Source organism: Clytia hemisphaerica, unplaced genomic scaffold (assembly GCF_902728285.1).
Source record: "Clytia hemisphaerica strain Z4C2 unplaced genomic scaffold, Clytia hemisphaerica genome assembly, whole genome shotgun sequence".
NCBI lineage: Eukaryota > Metazoa > Cnidaria > Hydrozoa > Leptothecata > Clytiidae > Clytia > Clytia hemisphaerica.
In genome coordinates this window covers 594,984-616,930 of record NW_027103774.1, presented here as the reverse complement: position 1 = coordinate 616,930, position 21,947 = coordinate 594,984, and the positions used below count along the sequence as shown (strand labels likewise).

General features: G+C 35.7%; 1 protein-coding gene and 1 long non-coding RNA gene across 2 annotated transcripts; both read right to left on the bottom strand.

Annotated features, from left to right (window-relative positions):
- Positions 1 to 98: 98 nt before the first annotated feature.
- Positions 99 to 656, bottom strand: LOC136806135 (uncharacterized). Its single transcript, XR_010846524.1, has 2 exons — positions 402 to 656; positions 99 to 234 (listed from the first exon to the last, which is right to left on the bottom strand). It is a non-coding gene; the product is annotated as an uncharacterized lncRNA (long non-coding RNA).
- Positions 657 to 705: 49 nt separating this feature from the next.
- LOC136806134 (uncharacterized) lies at positions 706 to 18,214 on the bottom strand. The gene is made up of 9 exons (XM_067062700.1): positions 17,833 to 18,214; positions 16,514 to 16,821; positions 13,812 to 13,950; positions 8,634 to 8,680; positions 6,010 to 6,143; positions 5,260 to 5,374; positions 4,268 to 4,333; positions 2,902 to 3,000; positions 706 to 1,946 (listed from the first exon to the last, which is right to left on the bottom strand). The coding sequence occupies exons 1-9, from the start codon at positions 18,167 to 18,169 to the stop codon at positions 1,812 to 1,814; spliced, it is 1,380 nt and encodes a 459-aa protein (XP_066918801.1). The 5' UTR covers positions 18,170 to 18,214; the 3' UTR covers positions 706 to 1,811.
- Between the last annotated feature and the right edge of the window lie 3,733 nt (positions 18,215 to 21,947).

Genomic DNA, 21,947 nt, shown 5'->3' with positions numbered 1-21,947 from the left:
GAGTGTCTTAAAAAGCATGGAAATATAGAAGTCTTAATATCAGAAACTTTTGAAAATTTTTATTAGTTAGATTATTTTTAGCTTATCTTCATAATATCTTAAGATATTTTTTTCAAATTAATCTTGAATAAATAATGTACATAACGAATGCTTAAAGGGATAATCAGATGGTTTGAGATATTTGGCATGTGTAATCTTTCTATTGCCCTGAGTAAAATCTCAAAATATTTTTACCTAAATATTTTTCGTGAATGTAAAATATATTTGAAAAATTGAATAAAAAGCTTTTCGGCTTACGCCATCATCAGTTATGATAACTGATGATGGCGTAAGCCGAAAAGCTTTTTATTCAATTTTTCAAATATATTTTACATTCACAACTTAACATGGCGAAAATTCACTTAAATATTTTTCAAAGTCGAGATATTTAAATTACAAGTTTTTGAATTTTAGTAACAATAGAATTTCAACAAAGAACCGTACGTGAGAATCCATTGTCAGAAATTTCAAATTGTCGACTTTGGAAGATAGTTACCCAAACATACTTGGAGGTCTTACTCAAAACCACAGAGGGTTTCTTCAGGCAAAAAAACTCAAACCATCTGATTATCCCTTTTTGAATTTAATAAATTTACATAGACTGATCAAGGATATCCCGTATTTCAGTACACACTTTTTTATGAGAAAAGTGTACTTTGGCTAAGGTTGAGCATTATTCTTATTTTTGCGTTGCTTTAAACAATAGGCATATTAGTCTAACTCTAAAATCTCACCTTGGTAATCTTATCAGAGTTATTTTTATAAAAATGTCTTTTTCATATTCCACAATGGCGGTGATTTATACGTCATTTCGTGTTTTCCTTATTTCTTGTGGTATTACCCGCAAATACGGATATCCTAGACTCTCAACAAATTGATATTTACAGAAATAAAAATTATTGTGGTGAAAAATACTCAAAACTCTTTAAAACCAATTATTTAATAAAGTTTTCCATAATCAAATATGTCGTCCAATGCCAATTAACTACTAGATGTTGAAAAAACATTTTGTATCTTTTTTGTATGTCATAAGAAATATCTATTCTTGATCTTTTGTTTTAATATCTTGATCTAAAGATTCTTCGTTATCGAAATTCTTGATATGCGTAAGTAATTTTTCTAAAAGAACAACCAAAAAAGCCTACTCTGAGTATCAGAGGTTGAGTTTTCAAATAAAATGTCTTCAATGAAATCGAAATAATAGATTAATCTTTATGTTATGATTCTCTATCCCTGACTCTTTTTAAAAAGCGTTGATGACACTTCTGAGTTGTGTTTTCAACGGCGAAAAGAAATATCAACTTTGAACTTAATCCAAGATCTTGGATTGTCGTCATGGTTACTTTTCTCTGCGCTGATTGCGCACTGAATAGAATCTCGATTCGTCAGCACAGCGTCGATATATGATTTCGGCCTGTGCTTTTCACTGTAAAAAAAGCCGGGATTTGTTTTAGGGTGCTTCCGTTAGAAAAATGACGGCATTATGACTTACGCATATCATGAATTACAGTAAGTTACAGTAGGCCTATCCATGCCGTCAAAATTAAGAGTGATTATTTTTACCAGTAGCTGTCCAAGGCAAGGCTTTAAAACCATATTTGCTTCCCAACATTTCACTACAAAACTTCGAAAGAACTTCCATATAAAATCCAAATAGCGATGTGATGGACAATATTGATGGTGGTTTCTTGCTTGGAAGACTGTTCCACATTTGTGTAAAGCTTTTCTAAATAAGATATGATTATCTCTCTAATGTTATGCATACATTTATTTCAGTCTTCTCCTGCAGGCAGCATGATCTCATAACCTTGTGGAGGTAACTGATTATTGTTAACAGATGGATATTCATATTTCGGAGGATGCAGCATCTCATAGTCAGATGTTGATGGCTGGTTGCCGTTTTGAAGCTGAAAGAAACGGAGAGAAGTGGCTACTACAAAGATAGATAAATACTTAATACTATAGGCACTCCACCAGAGTACATCTATCTTTTTTATTGGAGTTAAAAGGCTGCTAAGGCAATAAGCTGCTGGTATCCACTATCGGATTCGTGCTCCTTATACTACCTGTGGTTTTGTAGAGGTCTGCGATTCAGATTACTACCGGCAATAAATTTCGATTTTTTTGTAGATATCGGGCTTTTTAATAATGAAACGCAAAGACAAAAATGACTCTGGACGATTTATAAGATAAAATGAAAAGGTAAAGTAGAGCAGACTCTTTGTGAATTGTGTCAAATAATGCCACCAAGTTGGTCAAAAAACAGTGACGAGGCATGCTCTTCGTCATTGATTATGAATAAAGCTTCCCAGGGGCTTTAGGGATATGCTGGGTATGTGCATGCAGGACGTCCGAACCTTTAGCCTTGGAGATGATTTTTGCTGAAAAGGTGACCCTTAGAAAAACAAAATTGCTAAGAAGGTGACTATTTCACGAAAACTTCGAAAAATATTACTCTGTTGAATTTTCACTCTTCTTTGACTCAAGTTTGTGAAAAACCGACCCTTAGAAAGATTGTTGTTAGCTTTAGTGCCCATTTTGCCTAAGTATTCCCTCCCGGGAGAAAGCTATATATCCACCATCTTTGACCAGTGTTTTTTTTAGTGGAACCCGCAATGAAAACATTGCAATGTTAAAAGTTAACGTTTAATGGCGCTACATCATCAAAAGTATTACGAGAAAAAGTATATCTAGCGCATTCGATTCATTTACACCGCTATTGAGTGGTGCTACCATTAGGATTAGGGTACCATTTTCAAAAAAACTCCGATCAAAGATTTTACTTGGCCGAGATTGAGATTTCCAGGGTCGGTGAATAAAGGTCAGTGCTTCCAGGTTAATTTCGACTACAATCAAACTTACCGAATCATAATGCTGATAATTTATGTCACTGTGAGATGACGTCATCGATAAAGGAGGAGGATTGATTGGTTCAAGATATTCGTGTTCTTCTACACGTCTCTATAAAGACATAAATTACGTCACGCACAACCATATTGCTATGGTAATCGAATCCAAGAGGAGTTCTTAAAAGGAGTTTACACTAATTATGAAAGTAACACTTAAAAACCCAAATATTTTAATCACCTTGGTAATGGTTTCAAAACGAGGCAGTTGTTGCACTAAAATGGCCTATTGAGTTAAATACTCCGAAAAGGCTAGAGATGAAACTAGAATTGGATTGGAAAAGAAGCCACCTTCTCCATCCAAAGCACGTGACCCGCATGGTTACCACACAGAGCCCGTGTTGAAATTATAATTTACCCTAAGAATCAATTTGTCATTCAAAGTGCGGCGCAAATCTCAAAGGCTTCACTTTTTTCGTGTTTGAGAAAGGTTGAATAAGATTCCACTCTAGCACTTTGAGCTTTCAACTCAATGATCAAGATAGAATACAGTGAACTCTCTAGGAAAAATGGATCCGTTTGAAATATGTTTCACTTGTAAGGAGTAAAAGGTAACGAAAAATTTTTATATTTGGCAATATAACCACGGACAGAAGAAATTTTTATCGGACTAAAAGTCAGATCGGATTAAAATTTACAAAGGTCAAATGCGCACGTCAAAGTATAAGTCATGACACCCCTCTCTCACAGCCCTGGTGATAACATTTACTACAGGGATAAAATTCTCTATCTAGATCCCAATGGAGATAAAATTTCTTCTGTTCCTAGGTCGAAAAATCAAGTGGAAATGGTTTTAGAGCGCAATTTTGTACATTGAATTTCGAATGAGAGTTTCCCAGTGGGCTGAAATTGTAGGTTACTTTTCCCACTGGGAACGAGAGTTTTAGTCAAATTTCTAAGCGGGGCTGGGTTCCGATAGGGTCTGTGACACAGGGGTGTGTCGTGTAATGATGAATTCAAAAATACAATAATTCAAGGTCATTCAACCTTATTGGCAATAGCGTGGTGACAGTGCCCCCCTGCGGCGGTTTTGAGGGGGCGCCGAAAAGGAAGGGGTGTAAAAAGGCTCTTCAAAACACTGATTTAAGCATCCTATTTCCCCTTTTTTCCTCGCAAATGGCCTTTTTTAACCCTAAAACACAGAGAAATGTTGAAGAATTTTTGCACTGGCCTCGCTCGCGTTATTTTTGCACAATTCTCCCTAGTAAAGGGACGTCATATTGCAAATTCCTATTTTGTCTCCCCAGTGTTTGCCAAGCCACCACGCTACTGGGGCTTGTGGTATCGAAATTCGAATACCACCCTTCAAAAGTTCAACTTACTGGGGAAGAAGAAGGAGCACTTCCATTATAACTGTTAATCGTCTCATAAGCTTCTGGGACGCTTGTCTAAATATGAAATTTAAAGGTTTTATTTTACACAAGTGCGTTTCCGTTTCATATCAGACACATGTTTCATATCAGGACGGTGTCTCTCTATTATGTGCTGATATAAGCAAACAAATGTTTTCTTTTCTTCTTTCTCTATGATCAATCTTGCTCCGCATCCGTGTCAATTCAATGTGAAAAAGTTAAATTTGTTGAGTAAGCAAACGATATCACTCTTATTTAAGAACAAAGCCTTTAAGGGAATGATGGTGTAGGCCTTTCAAACTTGTTCCCATGTAAAAAACTTGAGATATAAACATACCAATTTTAAATCATGGCAGTATAACTATCTAACCAAACTTTGAATTTAGGTCTCTATGTCTCCTTTTGAAAAACGCATTTTTAATAGTTTTGTCTTTGCATCTCAAAAACCTTGCTTATGAATTGTTCGAGGGAACAACAGTTCATTTCTGCTCAAATGCATGAAATTTGTTGATTCCCTGCTACAGTGGAACCTCCAATTAGTAGACACCATCGGGAAAAAGGGTTCGTGTCCGCTAATTTGAATTGTCCGTCTTTTAGAAACTTTTCAATTCTGTGCTCTAATTTTGGTATAAGGTACTATTAAGGGGTCAAGTATATGAAATTTTGATCCACAGTGCTTTTTTAGAGACATTGGAACAAGAAAGAACATGAGAATGATTATTCAAATGCAACAATTCTGTTCGATCAGTTTGACCGTCGATGTCCACTAACCAGAGAGGAAAAATTAGGATTTTGGCCGCTAATTGGAGGATCCGCCTTTTGGGAACTTTTTTATGAGGATTTGACCACGAAAGAGCCGGAGAAAATAAAATTGTCCATTAATCAGAGGTGTCTCTCATGTACTCTCATAAATAAATAAATCAGAGCAGAGATATTTACAGCGTGACCAGTGAACAACTTACGATTGTTCCTGTTGGTTGTCTTCTAAGTGAAGATCTTGTTACTGATGAACGATTACTACTGGTTCTGCTCAATGAACGTCGACGAAATGATCCTGAAGCTTGTTGCTTTGCCTTCCTGTAAATCATAATTGAAAGGAGAAAAGTATTTTGTTCACAAGCTACATAAGGTTGAACCCAATTTTTAAGTTGGTTTTCCTATTGTGCCCCCCCCCCCAGAAATTTGCGTGAATGCGCGAATGGGCTTTTTCACTTGCGCGAATGCGTGAAAATTAAAAAAAAATTGCATGAATGCGTGAATTAGAAAAATTTGCGTGAACAAAAATTGCGTGAATTGCGAAAAAACATTGCGTGAATGTAAGAATTTGGGAAAATCTTTTGCGTGATTGCGTGAATTAAAGGTCCACTGGGGGGTCTCTATAATCAGAGGGAGTTTTCCCGGTGTTTTCCACTATTCGTCCATAACTTTGGATCTAGAGGTGCTTTGGACTTTGAATTACATAATAGAGATACATAAAGATTCGATTTATGTATGAAATTTCAAGGATTAAGATCTAGGATCCAGACCCAGTGGAAGCGGGGAGACTGGGGAGACTTCCGCCTCCCCACTTTTGAGAAAACATTAGAAAAATACATTTTTTTTCAAATTCCTAGTGAGTTTTATCCCATTTGAGTCTTCAGCCTTCCCATTTTTACAGTTGTTACGCCGGGCATGGGATCTGATACGAGTCAAACACATAAGAATATACTTACCTTTTTTTGCAACCAAGATATATTGAGACGAAAATGACGACAACAAGAAACAATATGATTCCAAATAAAAAGGGTAAAGCTTGTGAATCATTTTCTTCTTTGTGACGAAAATTCTTGTCTCGTGTGTTGATGTTCTAATTTAAGTAAAAATGAAAATTACTCAAGAAAATTTATTTGGGGAACAAAAAAGGACAGGTTTAGTGAAAACTCGAACACAGTCCTTCTGTTCGCTTTTTTATGCTTCTGAAAGCACTCACTGAGACCCCCTTCTCACAGACCCACTGGGACCCCTTTCCACCGGAAGAATTGGCCAAAATCGTTTCCAATTTTTGTCCTCACTAAAATTAATCAAATAAACCATATGAATAAAGCAATCCTCACTAGAAAATATTATGCTATTTTTCCCATTCCCACCCAATTTTCTGAAAACAAAAGAATATTAATTCCCAGCCATAAAAATATGGGAATAGAAATCCCCATCGAGTTTCAGTCCGTTATTTTAATCCCTACTGGCTAAAAAAATACTACCGGGCCTGTGAGAAGAGGTGTACTGAGAACTCACGAAAGGTATGAGTATAAATAGTGCTACAGCCGCAAGTGTATCAAAAAGTTGTGCAAGTGACTCAAGGATACGAAATGGGATTTTGTAAGTAAAATTATGTCGTTTTTTATATTTTTGGTAGCTATCCGATTATCCGGCTCGGGATCAACCCAACAAACTGAATTTAACAAAAAGTCGAAGCTTTTGAATTCTGATTAGCTTTTTCTCAACTTCAGTTGAGTTAGAATCTGACAATGTGTGTGTGTGTGTCTGTCTGTGTGTGTGTATGTCCCAAAACTTTGGGGCAGCCTGGAGACTTCAAAAATTGTTCGATTTGGCTGAAATTTGGCACACTTGTTCCTTAGGTGAATATCTGGGGGTGTTTTTTTCATTTTTCAAAAATTTTGATTTTTGGGGCCTGGGGACGAGTTTTCGCCAAAACGAGGCTAAAACTTTGGGGCAGCCTTGGAGACTTCAAAAATTGTTCGATTTGGCTGAAAATTTGGCACACTTGTTCCTTGGGTGAAATATCGGGGGGGTGTGTTTTTTTCATTTTTTTTTTGAAAATTTTGATTTTTGGGGCCTGGGGACGAGTTTTCGCCAAAACGAGGCTAAAACTTTGGGGCAGCCTGGAGACTTCAAAAATTGTTCGATTTGGCTGAAAATTTGGCACACTTGTTCCTTGGGTAATATTCTGGGTGGTTTTTTTTTCATTTTTCAAAAATTTTGATTTTTGGGGCCTGGGGATGAGTTTTCGCCAAAACGAGGCTAAAGCTTTGGGGCAGCCTGGAGACTTCAAAAATTGTTCGATTTGGCTGAAATTTTGCACATTTGTTCCTTGGGTAAATATCTGGGGGTCTTTTTTTCATTTTTCAAAAATTTTGATTTTTAGGGCCTGGGGATTAGTTTTTCGCCAAAACGAGGCTAAAATTTTGGGGCAGCCTGAAGACTTCAAAAATTGTTCGATCTGGCTGAAATTTTGCACACTTGTTCCTTGGGTGAATATCTGGTGGTGTTTTTTTTCATGTTTTGAAAATTTTGGTTTTTGGGGCCTGGGGACGAGTTTTTCGCCAAAACGAGGCTAAAACTTTGGGGCAGCCTGGAGACTTCAAAAATTGTTTGATTTGGCTAAAATTTTGCACACTTGTTCCTTGGGTGAATATCTGGGGGTGCCTTTTGCATTTTTCAAAAATTTAAATTTTTGGGGCCTAGGGACGAGTTTTTTCCAAAACGAGGCTAAAGCTTTGAAGCAGCCTACAGGCCTCCAAAATGGTCGGATTTGGTTGAAATTTGGCACACTTGTTCATTGGGTAAATATCTGGGGGTCTACAATTGGGCCTATGAATAATTTGAAGCCAGTGACTTCAAAAATTGTTTGATTTGGCTAAAATTTTGCACACTTGTTCCTTGGGTGAATATCTGGGGGTGTTTTTTGCATTTTTCAAAAATTTAAATTTTTGGGGCCTAGGGACGAGTTTTTTCCAAAACGAGGCTAAAGCTTTGAAGCAGCCTACAGGCCTCCAAAATGGTCGGATTTGGTTGAAATTTGGCACACTTGTTCATTGGGTAAATATCTGGGGGTCTACAATTGGGCCTATGAATAATTTGAAGCCACTGAAGTTGAGCCCAGTGCGTTGCGCACGTTCGACTATGATTACTACAAAATGACAAAATAAATAAAGGTTTGCAGAAATACCGTATTGTTTCGATTAAACGCACCGGGCGGTTATCAAATATTTTGGTTTTTAGGAGGCGCGTTTATTCCAAAGAGCATTTAAAAGAATGGGTATTTATCAAATAATTTGGTGACAGGAAACTTGACCCCCGTGACAATTGCCACCGGGGTAATCACCCCCCGGACAATTTCCTGGGGGTAATTATCTGGGGGTAGTTGTCCTGATGGCAATTGTCCATGGGTAATTATCACTGGGGTAATTGTCCTAGAATCAATAATTTTAGGCAGGGTCATTGGCTGCGGTGTTTTGCTTAATAGAGGATGATTACTGAGACAGGGATGCTTCCATTGTTAATAGAAAATAAACAATTGTATGATAAAAAGTAGTGTCCATGGTGTAATACTCACGTTACAAGTTGAGTTATCTTTGCATAATCCATTCATTTTTCCTTCAACTGTTTAAACGAAAAGAGAGAGAAAAGTGAGCCCTGGATAGATACCTACCCTAGGATAGGGAAATTACCACGCTTACCAGACACTGCTAACCCTGCGCTCGTGACGCGACAGAGTTATTGGTATAGACGACGATACTCGAATTACGCGGGAGGAGATATATCTTCGCAAGTGTTGAACCTATGAGTATCGTCACCATACCACGTGTAGCGCCTGACATAGTCCCACATACTCTTTTATCAGAGTGATGGAACCCAGTTCCCCTGACAAAGCATGGAGTCGACCTAGGCGAAGGTACATTCACTTGCCAAGTGAATCATAGCACCGAGTGGAAATCGAACCCTAATCTCCCAGACGGGAATCAAGGTTGATAACCACTACACTACTACGGCTGTTGCTTAAAAGAAAAGAGAAAAATGCGATTAGATTTAGTACTTTGTCGCCCTAAAGTCGGGGACCATATACCAAAAAAACGTTGCTTCGATATGTTAGGTACCAGCGCTGTAAACTCGAACCCATAATTTTTGCAATGAATAGAAAGGGCATGCAACCATCTAAACTAAAGTGCTTAAATTTTTGTCACTTATAAAACCAACATTTAAAAAGTTGCAGTGGTTGCAGTAGATAAATAGAAATATTTGATCATCCGCATTTTACGTAATCCGAACTTTTTGAGGCTGTAAAAAATTATTTTCAAACACTTAACTACATTCTAGAGGAATTCCTGGGTTAATGAGCCTAAAGATTTTTGTAAAAACACCCAAACTTACAAGCTTTGAAATTAATCACGTATTTTTGCAATTTTTTCAAGCAGGAAAGTTTGATTTTTTACTGAACCGTGGTGTTGTAACTTCACCGTTTCGACTGTGAAATACCAGCATACTCTCAAAGATCTAATCAAATCTCACAAATCTTCACAATTTTCGACTAATAGGAAGCATTATTCGGATCATCTTTGAATCAGAGAAAGCAAAATGTGAATTAAAGTCTATTCACGATAAGTGTGCACTCTTTTTTCATTTACCGATAACTGTTGAAGGAATTCTTCAATCTTTATAAATTTGGTATCATTGGAAAGATATTAGTGAGTGGAACAATTTAAAATAAATAAATCTTCAAAAAAATTCTAAAAATGAAGATGAAAATGAAGAAGAAAAAAATGAAGATCTTGTAGAAAAGTGCTATAACTACCATTTTCCGTGAAGTGAAACCTTGATCATCGAACGTCATTACTGTGAAAAAAATTCTCAAAAATAATCATTCAGTCAAAAGATATCAAACAAAGTTATAAGCTGATTGACGTCTAAAAACGCTGTTTTCTGCAGTTTTTTGCTGTTTTTTGGGGTCAATCACTTTTTAACTTTGTATCATAACTTTATATTGAATAAATATCTTAATGAAATTTTTTCACATTGATGACGTTCGATAATCAAGGTTTCACTTCAGTAAAAATGAAAGTTATAGCAGTATTCTACAAGATCTTCATTTTTTTCTTCTTCATTTTCATCTTCATTTTTGGGATTTTTTTAAGGGATTTTTTTATTCTAAATTGTTCCACTCACTAATATCTTTCCAATGATACCAAATTTATAAAGATTGAAGAATTCCTTCAAAAGTTATAGGTAAAAGAAAAAAGAGTGCACACTTATCGTGAATAGACTTTAGCATATGATTTATGAAGAAGAAACATATTCGTTAAATTCAAAAAAGCCATTATATTTAAGATCTTAAGATTTATCGGTGATCCAAAAAATATCTGCAATCTGATTGGTTAAAAAGAGTACAATATAGATTGGTATTTTACATGTAAAAATATAAATTGACGAAAAGATAATGTTGCATTGTAGCGGTAGCATGTATGTCAGCAAGTGTTACTGTAAAAAATTCTAGCAAAAATTTGCTTTCTGTAACTACTGCAATGATATCAGCACACATCTTTTTCCTTTCTAAATCCGCATATGCTTACTGGTGGCTCTTTAACGATTACTGCAGGTACATAAGTTAAACATTTCTTATCTCAATCCCTTCGTGTTAATAGCAAGCAAAAAAACATATGTTTGTCTGTTTGGGAAATAACTTAAATATTTCCATATACAGTGTGAGAAGTAAAACGGGTAAAGTTTTGAGGCGATTATAGTATTTTCTTTAAAAATAATCAAATATTTTGAGAGATAAGGAGGGAAAAGGAACAATCGACTTTTAGACCAAGATTGATGGATAGAAACGGCGACTGAAAAAAGATTTTTCTTATAAGAATGGTTATATATTGAGAATTGAAAATTCACGGAAAAAAGCTTTAAATCCTGAGTAGACTCTTTTTATTGAATGTTTTTATTTTAAGATTTGTAGAATTATCGCTTTTAAAAGTTTTCATTTAGCAGTGTAAATATAGATGGAATCTATCCAAGTAATCTAGAATTTCTCTGATCTTCTTACGATTGAATTTACAGGGATCACAGCAATCCGGCTCGGCCTCTCTATAAACTGAACAGAATATTTGGAAGGAGTGGGGATTTGACCCGGAACCCAATGGTTTAAGACCTTTTAGCGCACCATGAAAACTCTGCCATTGTTCCTATTATACATAGTCTTTATTTACGCACAAAACACCCGTAAATGAAATGTCGGGCGGCAGATACCCGTACTTCAGTTTTTTTACTTTAATTTTATGGGTGAGATCATTAAATCAGTTATTTCAAAGATATTTATCAAAAAAATTAAATTCAAAGTTTGACCAAAATACACGCATTTTTTATAAGAATGGTGTTTTTTCAATTCATCATTCTTAACTTCTTTTCATTCTTCGTTCTTAACTTTTTGAGGAAAATCATACTGAATTATTCTTACGGTATTCTTTGGTTTGGATCCAATACCAGCGGAAATCTAGCATGTAACACTCATGCCTCAAGAAAAAATTTGGCATTTTTGTTGAACTTTTTAGCATTGCTTGATAATAATTGACAATTTAACTGTAACATGCTATCTACACATGGCATTCTTAGGTTTCATTTGCCAATTTCCATGATGGTGGTATTCTTACCATATTCTTAATTTTTTTTGCAAATTCTCAACATGAATATATTGATGTTGCAAGTATCTTTTTGAGATACTAGGTCACTCTTATCACCTGCACTCAAAAATATTTATTCAAATTCCTCTTTTTCTAAAACAAAAATTTTCGTATAGAGATTTTCTTATAGAAAATTGAGCTTTTGACTGTGTAAGACACTTTGATAGTAAGTTTTGCTTCCCAAAATTTTTTTCTAAGTCGTCTTAAATATTTATCTTCATCCGGCTGTCTTTAACAAGTAAGTTCTTCTATATATGATGATGTAACAGTAAAAAGGTGAAAAAAAGCTAGACAAACGGTCAAAAGACCTTCCCTGCTGGCATACAACGTTGTTTCAACGTTTATTTAACGTTCACAACGTCCATATAACGTTAGATGAACGTTGGAACAACGTTTTGTGCCAGCTGGGTTTTGTTAGAGCAACTACACGCTTTTTTTTAAATAAGAATAAACTTTTATAAGAATGTCCATGATGAAAATGGCCAAAAAATTAGAATAATGCTATGAATATCACCATCATGGAATGCTATGCCATTTTTATAGCATTTTCAATTATAAATTGTCAATTACACCCAAGTAAGGCTTACTCCTTTCACAAAAACGCCATTTTATGTTTGAGACGTATGTACTAAATGTTAAATTTAGTTTGAATTAGGATTCTAACCTAAGAATGCTGTAAGAATATTTTTGGACGATTTTCCTAAAAAAGTTAAGAATATCCATGATGAAATGAATTTACACCATTATTATAAAAAAAGCGTGTATGTGATATATAATGATGTAACAGTAAAAATGTGAAAAAAAGCTAAACAAACGGTCAAAACACATCAATGTTAAAGCAACTATCCAAATAGGATTTTGAGGTCTATGAAATACTTTTCATTTGTAGCTCAAAAATTTCCAGGATAAATATTCTTGTCTATAAGCCATAATTGATTTATTGAGAATCATAGAGTTTTCATTTCGAGCAAGAATACATTTATTCTTTAAAAACAGCCATCATGAAATGAGTTTATTGTACGATATTTTAAGAACATTACATTATTTCTGCAAAAGATTTTTACACGTTTTTTTATAAGAACAAACTATATAAAAACATAAGGCTTCCAAAAATTTAAGAGCATTCTAAGAACATTCTAAGGCTTTGGAGACTTAAAAACATGCATTAATTTAAGAAATTACATCAAAATGCTCAAAAAATGCTGAAAATAAGAACATTTTAAGAACATTTTTAGGCTTCAAATCCAAAAAACTAAGAACATCCGAAGGCTTCGAAAATTTTTGACGCTCTTATAAAAAAAAAACGTGTAGTTGAGAAAGTCACTACTCGCTTTCTCGCTATCCTCCTTCTCTCTACCGTGTCTAGATTATGTACCCTTACCCAGGGGGGGGGGGGTACTTAGGCAATACTTGGTACGGGGACGTGCTGCTGGTCAGGGTCCCTTTTTTAGGTTCTGAAGATATCTGACAGGGTGTTAAATTTGCTAGTTTTCAAGATGTTTATAATCTGACAGGGTCCACTTTTCAAACTCCAGTGACACGTCCCCGTCAGCCGTCAAGGTCAATGCCCCTACCCCAGGACCCTTGCGTCATTTCTGGTATTCATAAGGTGCCGATTTCAAAACAATGTCAGTTGAATAATAAATTGATTACGAAGTTGTGGGTAAAGATGACGTCACATAGAATCGGTCTATACGTGGTATTCACTTATATGAGATCTAAGACCAAATCACTTTAAATGTCTAAAAACCATTGTGAAAGATGATACTCTCTCTAATTTGATTTGATTTTCAAGGGACATAGAATCTTTTCATTTCGAATTAAAGAAATGTTTGAATTACGGAGATTATTTCATACCATTATCCAGTTGAGGGGGACCAACCCAGCTGGCACACAACGTCATTTCAACGTTCATTTAATGTTCACAATGTCCATATAACGTTGGATGAACGTTGAAACGACGTTGTGTGCCAGCTGGGAACGTTTTAGCCCAAATTTCAGAAATATTCAAATAATAGAGATTCGAATTAGAGAGAGTTGACTGTTGTTTTTTTCTTACATACCTGTCTGCGTTCCCGAAATTTTCACAATCAAGCAAGATTCTTTATTGATGATACTACTTCCAAATTGATATGTGCAAAACAAGGGAACTTTGAGTAACAGTCCACTGTATTTAGACAGTTGCTCTTCCTCACATCCAAGCTGAAAAATAAATGAATGAAAATAGTCAATACATACACTTTCAATTAGGAAGCCCGGGGGGGGGGCTACTCAGGTAAAATGGGTGCCAGTATCTTTTTCACACTTCGAAATTCCCTCAAAGGGGTACAAAACCATTAAAAAGCAATTTAGTCTCTGTAAGGGTTGCAAAATTACCAAAATCATGAACAAATAAACGACTGGACATCCATATCCTTTGTCTTTTTGTAGAAAAGGCTGCTAGCTTCGTTGCCGCCTCGTTAAAAGCATAAAATGAAACAATAGATTTTGATGATATACCGCTTGGGAATACCTTGCTAACAACATCAAAACTTCGACGAAAGTCTCTGTTGTTCTACTCTTCTCAAGTCGTTTATCTATATCATAACAAAGATAACAAAGGCAAAATCATCGTCAGCTTGTCAAAACTCCGACTAATATTTCTAGATTTTGACTTAAAAGTGTCTAATAATTTTAGAGAGTGTCACATTTTAATTTCGATATTCTTATGAAACAGGCTCTCAACTTTGGCAAGCTATTTTTTTAAGTCATAAAAAAAATTATTGGAGTGACAAAAGGGATTCAAAAGTATACACGCAGTTGAAATTCTGCATTTTAGAGTTGAAAATGTCGATAGAATATATTGCAAACTTGTGAAAAAATTTGAAAATAATCTTTTTGTGCATTAGGAGTAATGTTCAAGCTCTATCAATCCTTTCACCTAAATAATTCAAAGGAATAAAATTATGACGGAATATTGTCGGATTTTTCATACCAATTTTGAAATACAGGCGGCAACGAAGCTTGCTTCAAAGAGACAATAAAAGATAGACGTCCAGTCGTTTATATGTTCATGCCAAAATCAAATCTCTCAAAGGCTCGTAAATTCTTGAAATTTGAACTAAAATTTAAAAATGTTGGCTGAAATTTGTGGTAAATAGTCCCTCAAGCGTGTCAACACGTCAAAAAATGGGAACATTTTCGAAACTCAGTCTCAATGGGTCGATTTTCGAACTTTAGCTCGGACATACCCGTCATCTCATAAACCTATTACCCCCGGGAGCGGAAGATACATCGATTCCCAACAATGTTTAGAGAATAGAGAATATCTCTTACGGTTTCAGTTTTCATTCGAGTTCCTCGGTAACTCTTAATATTTTCAAATAAATTCTAATCATACACGGCCCACGTTTTATTTCTTACGTGTTTAGTCTGCCAAGTCATAAAAAAATTTTCATTAAAAAAATCCCCAAAGTCAACTTTATCTGTCAAAGTAATTGAATTTTTGGATGACCGAAACTAACACCCCCTTCTCACAGACCCACTGGGACCCCTTCCAACTGGAAAAATTTGCCAAAATATCATCCCCGGTGGAAAATTATACACTAATTGTTTTCCCCACTGAAAATAATTAAATAAACCAATCCTCGCTGCAAAATATTATGCTATTTTTTCCGATCCCCACTGAATTTTCTGACTTGAAAACAAAAAAGATTGAAATCCCCGGTCATTTTCGTTATTTTTATCCTACTCTGTACCAGAGTGCAGTAATCCTACCGAGTCTGTGAGAAGGGGATGTATTCAAAGACAGATAAATTTTTCAATGCAAGAAAAATATAGTAAGTAGCATTGTGTGTTTTGATAATGCTATGTAATCTGGAGTTGTATTTATGACATTTATGAGGATTAGCATCCAAATGGGCAGTCCATTAGACAAAAAGTTACAAGGCTTAGTGAGATCATATGATTTGCTAAATGTGATAATCGGTAAATTTCTGTTCGATTTAAATGCGTTTTTGCTATGTCTTCTACCATTTATACATTACTAAGTACGGTCAATAGCGTGGTGGATTGGCAATTTTTCTCCATTTCTCCATAAGGCTAAAAACAGCCATTTGTGAGGTAAAAAGAGGAAAGGGGAGCTGAAATCACTGTTTGAAGGGTCTTTTGCACTCCTTCCTTTTCGGTGCCCCCTCCCCCCCCCCCACCACAAAAAAAACGCCGCTGGGGGAGGCAGCCACGCTACTGGTCAGTCTGCTGGCAATTCTTGGTCATAGAAGCAGCACATAAACCTGAAACTTAGCAATTAACAATATTTGATTTTAACAGAAAAAAATGTTCGAAATTATCAAAAATCATTTGGCAAAAATATTCGTCTGCCAAATATTATCGTCGGTAGATGAATTCGTCAATTTTTTCATCCATTTTTGTCAATGAACTTTTCATCAATAATGCAAGTTTTATCACACAAAGGTCATTAGAAAATCGGGTACATACATGTACAGCAAATACATATAGCCCCTCCCCCCGTGTCACTAAGTAGATTGGACCCTTATCGATGAAAACATCTATCAAAATCAGAAATTTCATACTATTTGAAGCAAGCAAGAAGTGTAAAATTCATCGCCAGCTAATAGATTTTTAAGTTGTAAAACAAATGAACACACGAATCCTATAGTATATGAAAATCACAAATCAATCAAAATTGTAAGGACAACAATTTCTTTTCATCGAATCACTGATGATAAAGGGTCATCGTGCTGGTTAAATGAAAAATAGAAATTACCTTGAATTTCAGTCCTTTTCCACTGTTTCCCGCTTTTACAAATTCAAAACATTTCTTCAAATTCTCTAAGCCAGTAATGCATTCCCAACCAGAATGATATCCTCCAGAGTCATCACCCTTTTGGTGGGCGTAGTGGGCGGAAATACATTTTGAAGTAATGATAGAGCATCTATACAAGTCAAATTTAAACCATAACTCTGTTCGCTTTGCTTGATATAAAAAATGCATAGGACGGAGTTGGGTGTCATTTGGCGGAAGAGTGGGTATATGGAATTTGATGTCACTAGGATTGATGTTGACATTGCATTCTGAAATAATAAAATGAGGGTCTTACTATTCTACTATTAAATTATGAGAGAATCTGGATAATTCAATACAATCATATGTAATCCCGATCATGACGCCGAGCTGCTCGTTACTCGGGAATTAGGTGAAAGATCAAGGATAAGTGAAGCATTCCAAGGAGGAAGAGTGAAACCATTCTTCTCTACCATCTACTATCTACCTTTTGGGCCCTTTTTACGCCGGTCCTTCTAACACCGGCCCTTATTACGCCACGAGCCCAAAAATAACGCCAATAAAGGCCGGCGCAAAAAAGGGCCGATAAGGTAGGTCGCAGATTTACTTACTTATTTCAAACATAAATGACCAGCTTCCACACGGCTTTTGCATAAACTGTAGATTGAAAAACCACGCCAGATTAAAAAGGATGTACCAAGGAAAAACTAAGAAAGGCACTAGCCTCAATCCGACGTGCATCATACTACAAAATATCTTAAGGTTCCACTTTTTTCGAAAAGGTTTGATTTTATTCTAGCCTTTAGAAGTTCTAATTTATTGATTCAATGGTCAAGGCTTTAAGAGCATGTTGTTTTAGACTGCCAAACAATCGAAGAATTGTCTATGTTTAGTTCATGACATTGTCAACTCCAAAAAATAACAATGGTATGAGAGGACCCACGCCATGATCTGAAAGGTGACCCAGCTGGCACACAACGTCAAAACAACGTCCATTTGACATTCATAACGTCCAAATAACGTTATTTGAACGTTAAAACAACGTTGTGTGCCAGCTGGGGAGACTAAAATTATAATGACAACGGTTTGCACGATATGCTGTGAAATGGCCTTCTTTCAGACTGATTTTGCCCAAAAATGAAGCTATTGAAATAAGTATGAATCGTGAAATTTCAAAAACGAAGTGAGGTAGCTATATCCTCGCTTGACCCGGCGACGTAGGCCCTACACCCCTACATCGACGTTACGGACTTCAAGACAGCCTTTATGGACGCGTGATTAATGGTTTTTGTCTCGCTTACCTTGTTCTTTCAAGAAAGTCGAATCATCAAGGCATGTCCAAGTCTTGTTATACCAAGCTGTTTGTCCGGCCTCGCATTTCAACTCATTACAAACTTGTGTGCAATTTTTCTTAATACATTCTTGAACAGTCACATGATCGATTCCTGTAATCTGATTGGTTGATGCATCATAGTCACGACGAATTAAAGTCTGGAATGTAGAGTCTGTAGTTTGTACACCAGTGAAATTTTGTATCTCGCTACTATCACATAAGGTGAAATTACCAGATGCTACTTTTGCTAAACAACCCAAAAATAAAAGAAATTTCAGCAAGCAGGTTTCTTCATGATAAGTCATGGTTTCGATATTGAAATGTTCGAATTTTCATCCATCATTTGTTTTTGCTCTGTATAGTGGAAATTCATATATGTATCTTGAAGAGTTATCGAATATAGCGCAACGAATACAGTTTTAACAGCATTCAGTAGTGAGCATCTGCGTTTATCCCACAGATTTATAAAGCCAAAAAGACTAAGTAGCATGCTTGGTCTGAAAAGTGTGGCCTATCTCAGTAAGAAATCCTACCTAGGTCACGTGACATTACAATACAATTTCAGCGCTTGGCAAATCAGAAGCGTCGCGGATTTTCAAAAACAATAGCAATGTTATTTTTGCGATATTCAACTTTTTTTGCTTGAAAAAGCGTAAAGCACTCCATCTAGCCCTTCGGTATTTGCAGAAATCTGTGGTTTATCCCTCTCGCTTTAGTAAACCACTATTAGGCTGAAGTCGTTGTCCTATTCTAACCAATATCGCATGTAGTAGAAATGAAAAGAAACCGTTATTCCTACCACGACATATTAAGCATGATTTAAAACAAATTTTTCTTTTCACGTTTATTAATACGTCACAAAAGTTTCACAGCAAGAACAAGCTATTAGAAACACTGTTCTACCATTCAAACTTTCATTCACTTAGGAGAGAGAATCGCGGAAATACAAAATTTCCTAATAGAGTTCTGTTACGTCTTTTTTTTAGTGCATGTTCCGCAAGTAGATTAGAAGACATAGATAAAAACTCCCTGTTTCCGTGCCCGGTGGAACTCTTTCCCACAGAGCGGAATGAAAACATATATCGTTTTTAATCCAGTAAGGATGGTTTTGGAAGTGCAATCTTCTCATTGAATTTAAAATGGGGATTAAACCAAAGTTTATATCCCAATGGGACCAAAATTGTAGGGTAATTTGATTAAATTGTTCCACAGGGTTGGAGGTCCCGTTGGGTCTGTGACACAGAGGGATGTACAAGTCAAATCAAATTTCATTTTTTCTATATACGTACTGTAATAACTTCTAATTCGAACTAATAAAATTCTCCTTTCCAGTTTGAATTAGAGATTGTTCAGCAGAATTACCCTGAGTATCAGGGGGCACGGGATATCGGTATATAGAATCTAGATTGGTCGGCACACAGGTCGGAATATGATTTCGGCATGTGCTTTTCACGGTACTGCAGAATAACCCCCTAAAGGATCAAGATTCAAGTTTGGAGGATAGTACTACTCTGTCTCTTCGATCAAGGTGGGTTTTGGGCAATGGCGGATTTAAGACAATAGAGCAAGTACGTTGGAAGTATGCCGAGGTGTGCAACGCTCGTTAAAATACAATGAAATTACAATGGTTTGTGTGGGTATCTTTTTTTGAAATCTTTTTGCAATATTTGTGAATAATGTGACTCTGAATAGGACTTAAAATTCATCAATAAATTGTGGTGACAGAGTACTCGATAGATATCTTGTTGACTTAAAGCTATCAAAACAATCAAACTACAAAAATATGTTTTTAATCAAAATAACGTATTTTTGGGGTAACCCTGAAGGCAATTCATTTATTTTATCAAACTCTCGTGCACAATTTAAAAGCAGCGTCAGTGCATGGGGAAGGCCAGTGATATCAAAAAATGAGTAAAAGCAGTGAATATAGGTAATTAGGATTTTTGTGGTAGTGAGAAAAACAAAAATGCTTGCCGGACCAAACAACGGATAGCCAAAGAACGATTGACTAAAAGTTCCCTCATTGATAAACCATTGAATATTTTATCTGTGGGTGCTGGTGGAGGAACTACAGATCAGTTCTTCATTAAAGGAAACAACTTGGATGTTTCATTATACTATGCAATCGATCCAACTGAAAGTGAGTATCATTCTAGTCTAGAATACAGAGTCAAAACATGGGATGTACCTTATGTTATCGAAAAAGCATGATTTGATGAAACTTATAGGCTTTGTAAGGATATCAATGTCCATTACACCAATAGCTCAAAGCAATCTCTCTCTAGAGCTACTGTCAACATTACCGAAAATGACGAAGCGATTTTTGATTTGATCATAATGTCAGGTGTTTTGTACTACATGAAAAATCCGGGATTAGCTATTGAGAAAGCTAGATCAATGCTTAAGCAAGGTGGAATAATGATTATATTTATACAAGCTTTTGAAGTCGGATCTGAGATCTGCACTCATATAATTGAAACTTCATCACCAGACTTTAAAGAGATGACTAGCAACTATGGTATGTGCCATTTGGATATTTTAAAGGAACTGAACAGTCTTCAGATCCCTTACACTTGTGACGTCACGGATGATGTCACTCTTTGTCATGACGTCACTAAGTATATTAACAGTAAAGGAAGTGCTTCGTCGAATGATTTTCTTCAATTTTTGGAATTTCAATCTCAGCTAAAATTCGACCAATGGAATGAAGAGCAAAAGAACAGCGTGTTTAAAATCGTTCGAAGGCGTTTGTTTGAAAACGCCCAAGGGAGGATTTTAGCACCAGATCGTTTTGCGTCTAAATTGTGAATGCTAAATAATGAAAAATGCAGTTTTAAGGGCTAAGAACCGTTAGAAAATTTTATAAGACTACTGTACCAATCTTTTGAAATAATCTAATTATAAATTTTTTGACTTATCTATACCATATCCCCGGTTTGCCTTAGCTTTAAGCGAGTCACTTAATCTAATACAGAACAAAGAAAAGACACATTTTACTATGAGATGAGTGTAGACTAGCAAACTAAAGTCTATTCACGATAAGTGTGCACTCTTTTTTCTTTTACCTATAACTTTTGAAGGAATTCTTCAATCTTTATAAATTTGGTATCGTTGGAAAGATTATTTGTGGGTGGAAGAATTTGCAATAAAAAAGTTTAAAAAAAATCTAAAAACGAAGATGAAAATAAAGAAGAAAAAAATGAAGATCTTTTAGAGAAGTGCTATAACTTTCATTTTCACTGGAGAGATTCTTTGATTTTAGGAGGTCATCACTGTAAAGAAATTTCATTAAAATATTTGAATAGACTTGAATAGACTTTAGTCTGTTGATTATAAACCCGATTGATTAGAGTAAGACCATGCTCACTGATGAAAAAAGTGGAGCGAAACTGTTTCGATCTGTTTTGTTTTGTATGTAGCGTCTTCTTTCTTAGCCTATTTCCTTCCTTACGCAATTTTTTTCGAAAATCGTCAAAGTGGAACTCACTGTAGCCTATACTAGACGTCACCCGCGTTTTTTCTACCCAATTAACGTCTATTCCACTTTGCGACTTTTTCGAATGTTTTGAGCCCAGGTTTTCGGGCTCTAAACATTCGATTTTTTGACGTCACTTTAAACTTTTGAAGCCCTTGCAGTAGGGAAAAATCGAATTTGCGTCAAAACACTTGAAAGGCTTCTATTTTTCGAAAATTGTCAAAGTGGAACTCACTAAGAAACGAGATGAAAAATCCCGGTTTTTAGTGAGGTGCTACTCACTACTTCTTTCTTGACATTTCGAATTTTGATGTTCACACTTGTTTCAGAACCGTTTCGTTTCATTTCGGAACAGAACTGTTACGTCTGAACTTGGTCTAAAGTTATCATACCAATTTTGTCACTAAAAGTTGCGACTCTTTACCATACATTTAAAAAAGACCAGTCCTTTGACATTCTTCTCATCACGCTCTCAACAAACATTTTTTACACGAAAGTATTGGGTCTTTAGACTTATATTTTAAGAAAAAGGGAAGGATTAAAAGTATTTCCATATCAGCTAGATTGTAAATTTTTCATGAGGAGGAAAATTTTTTGTTTATAAAACC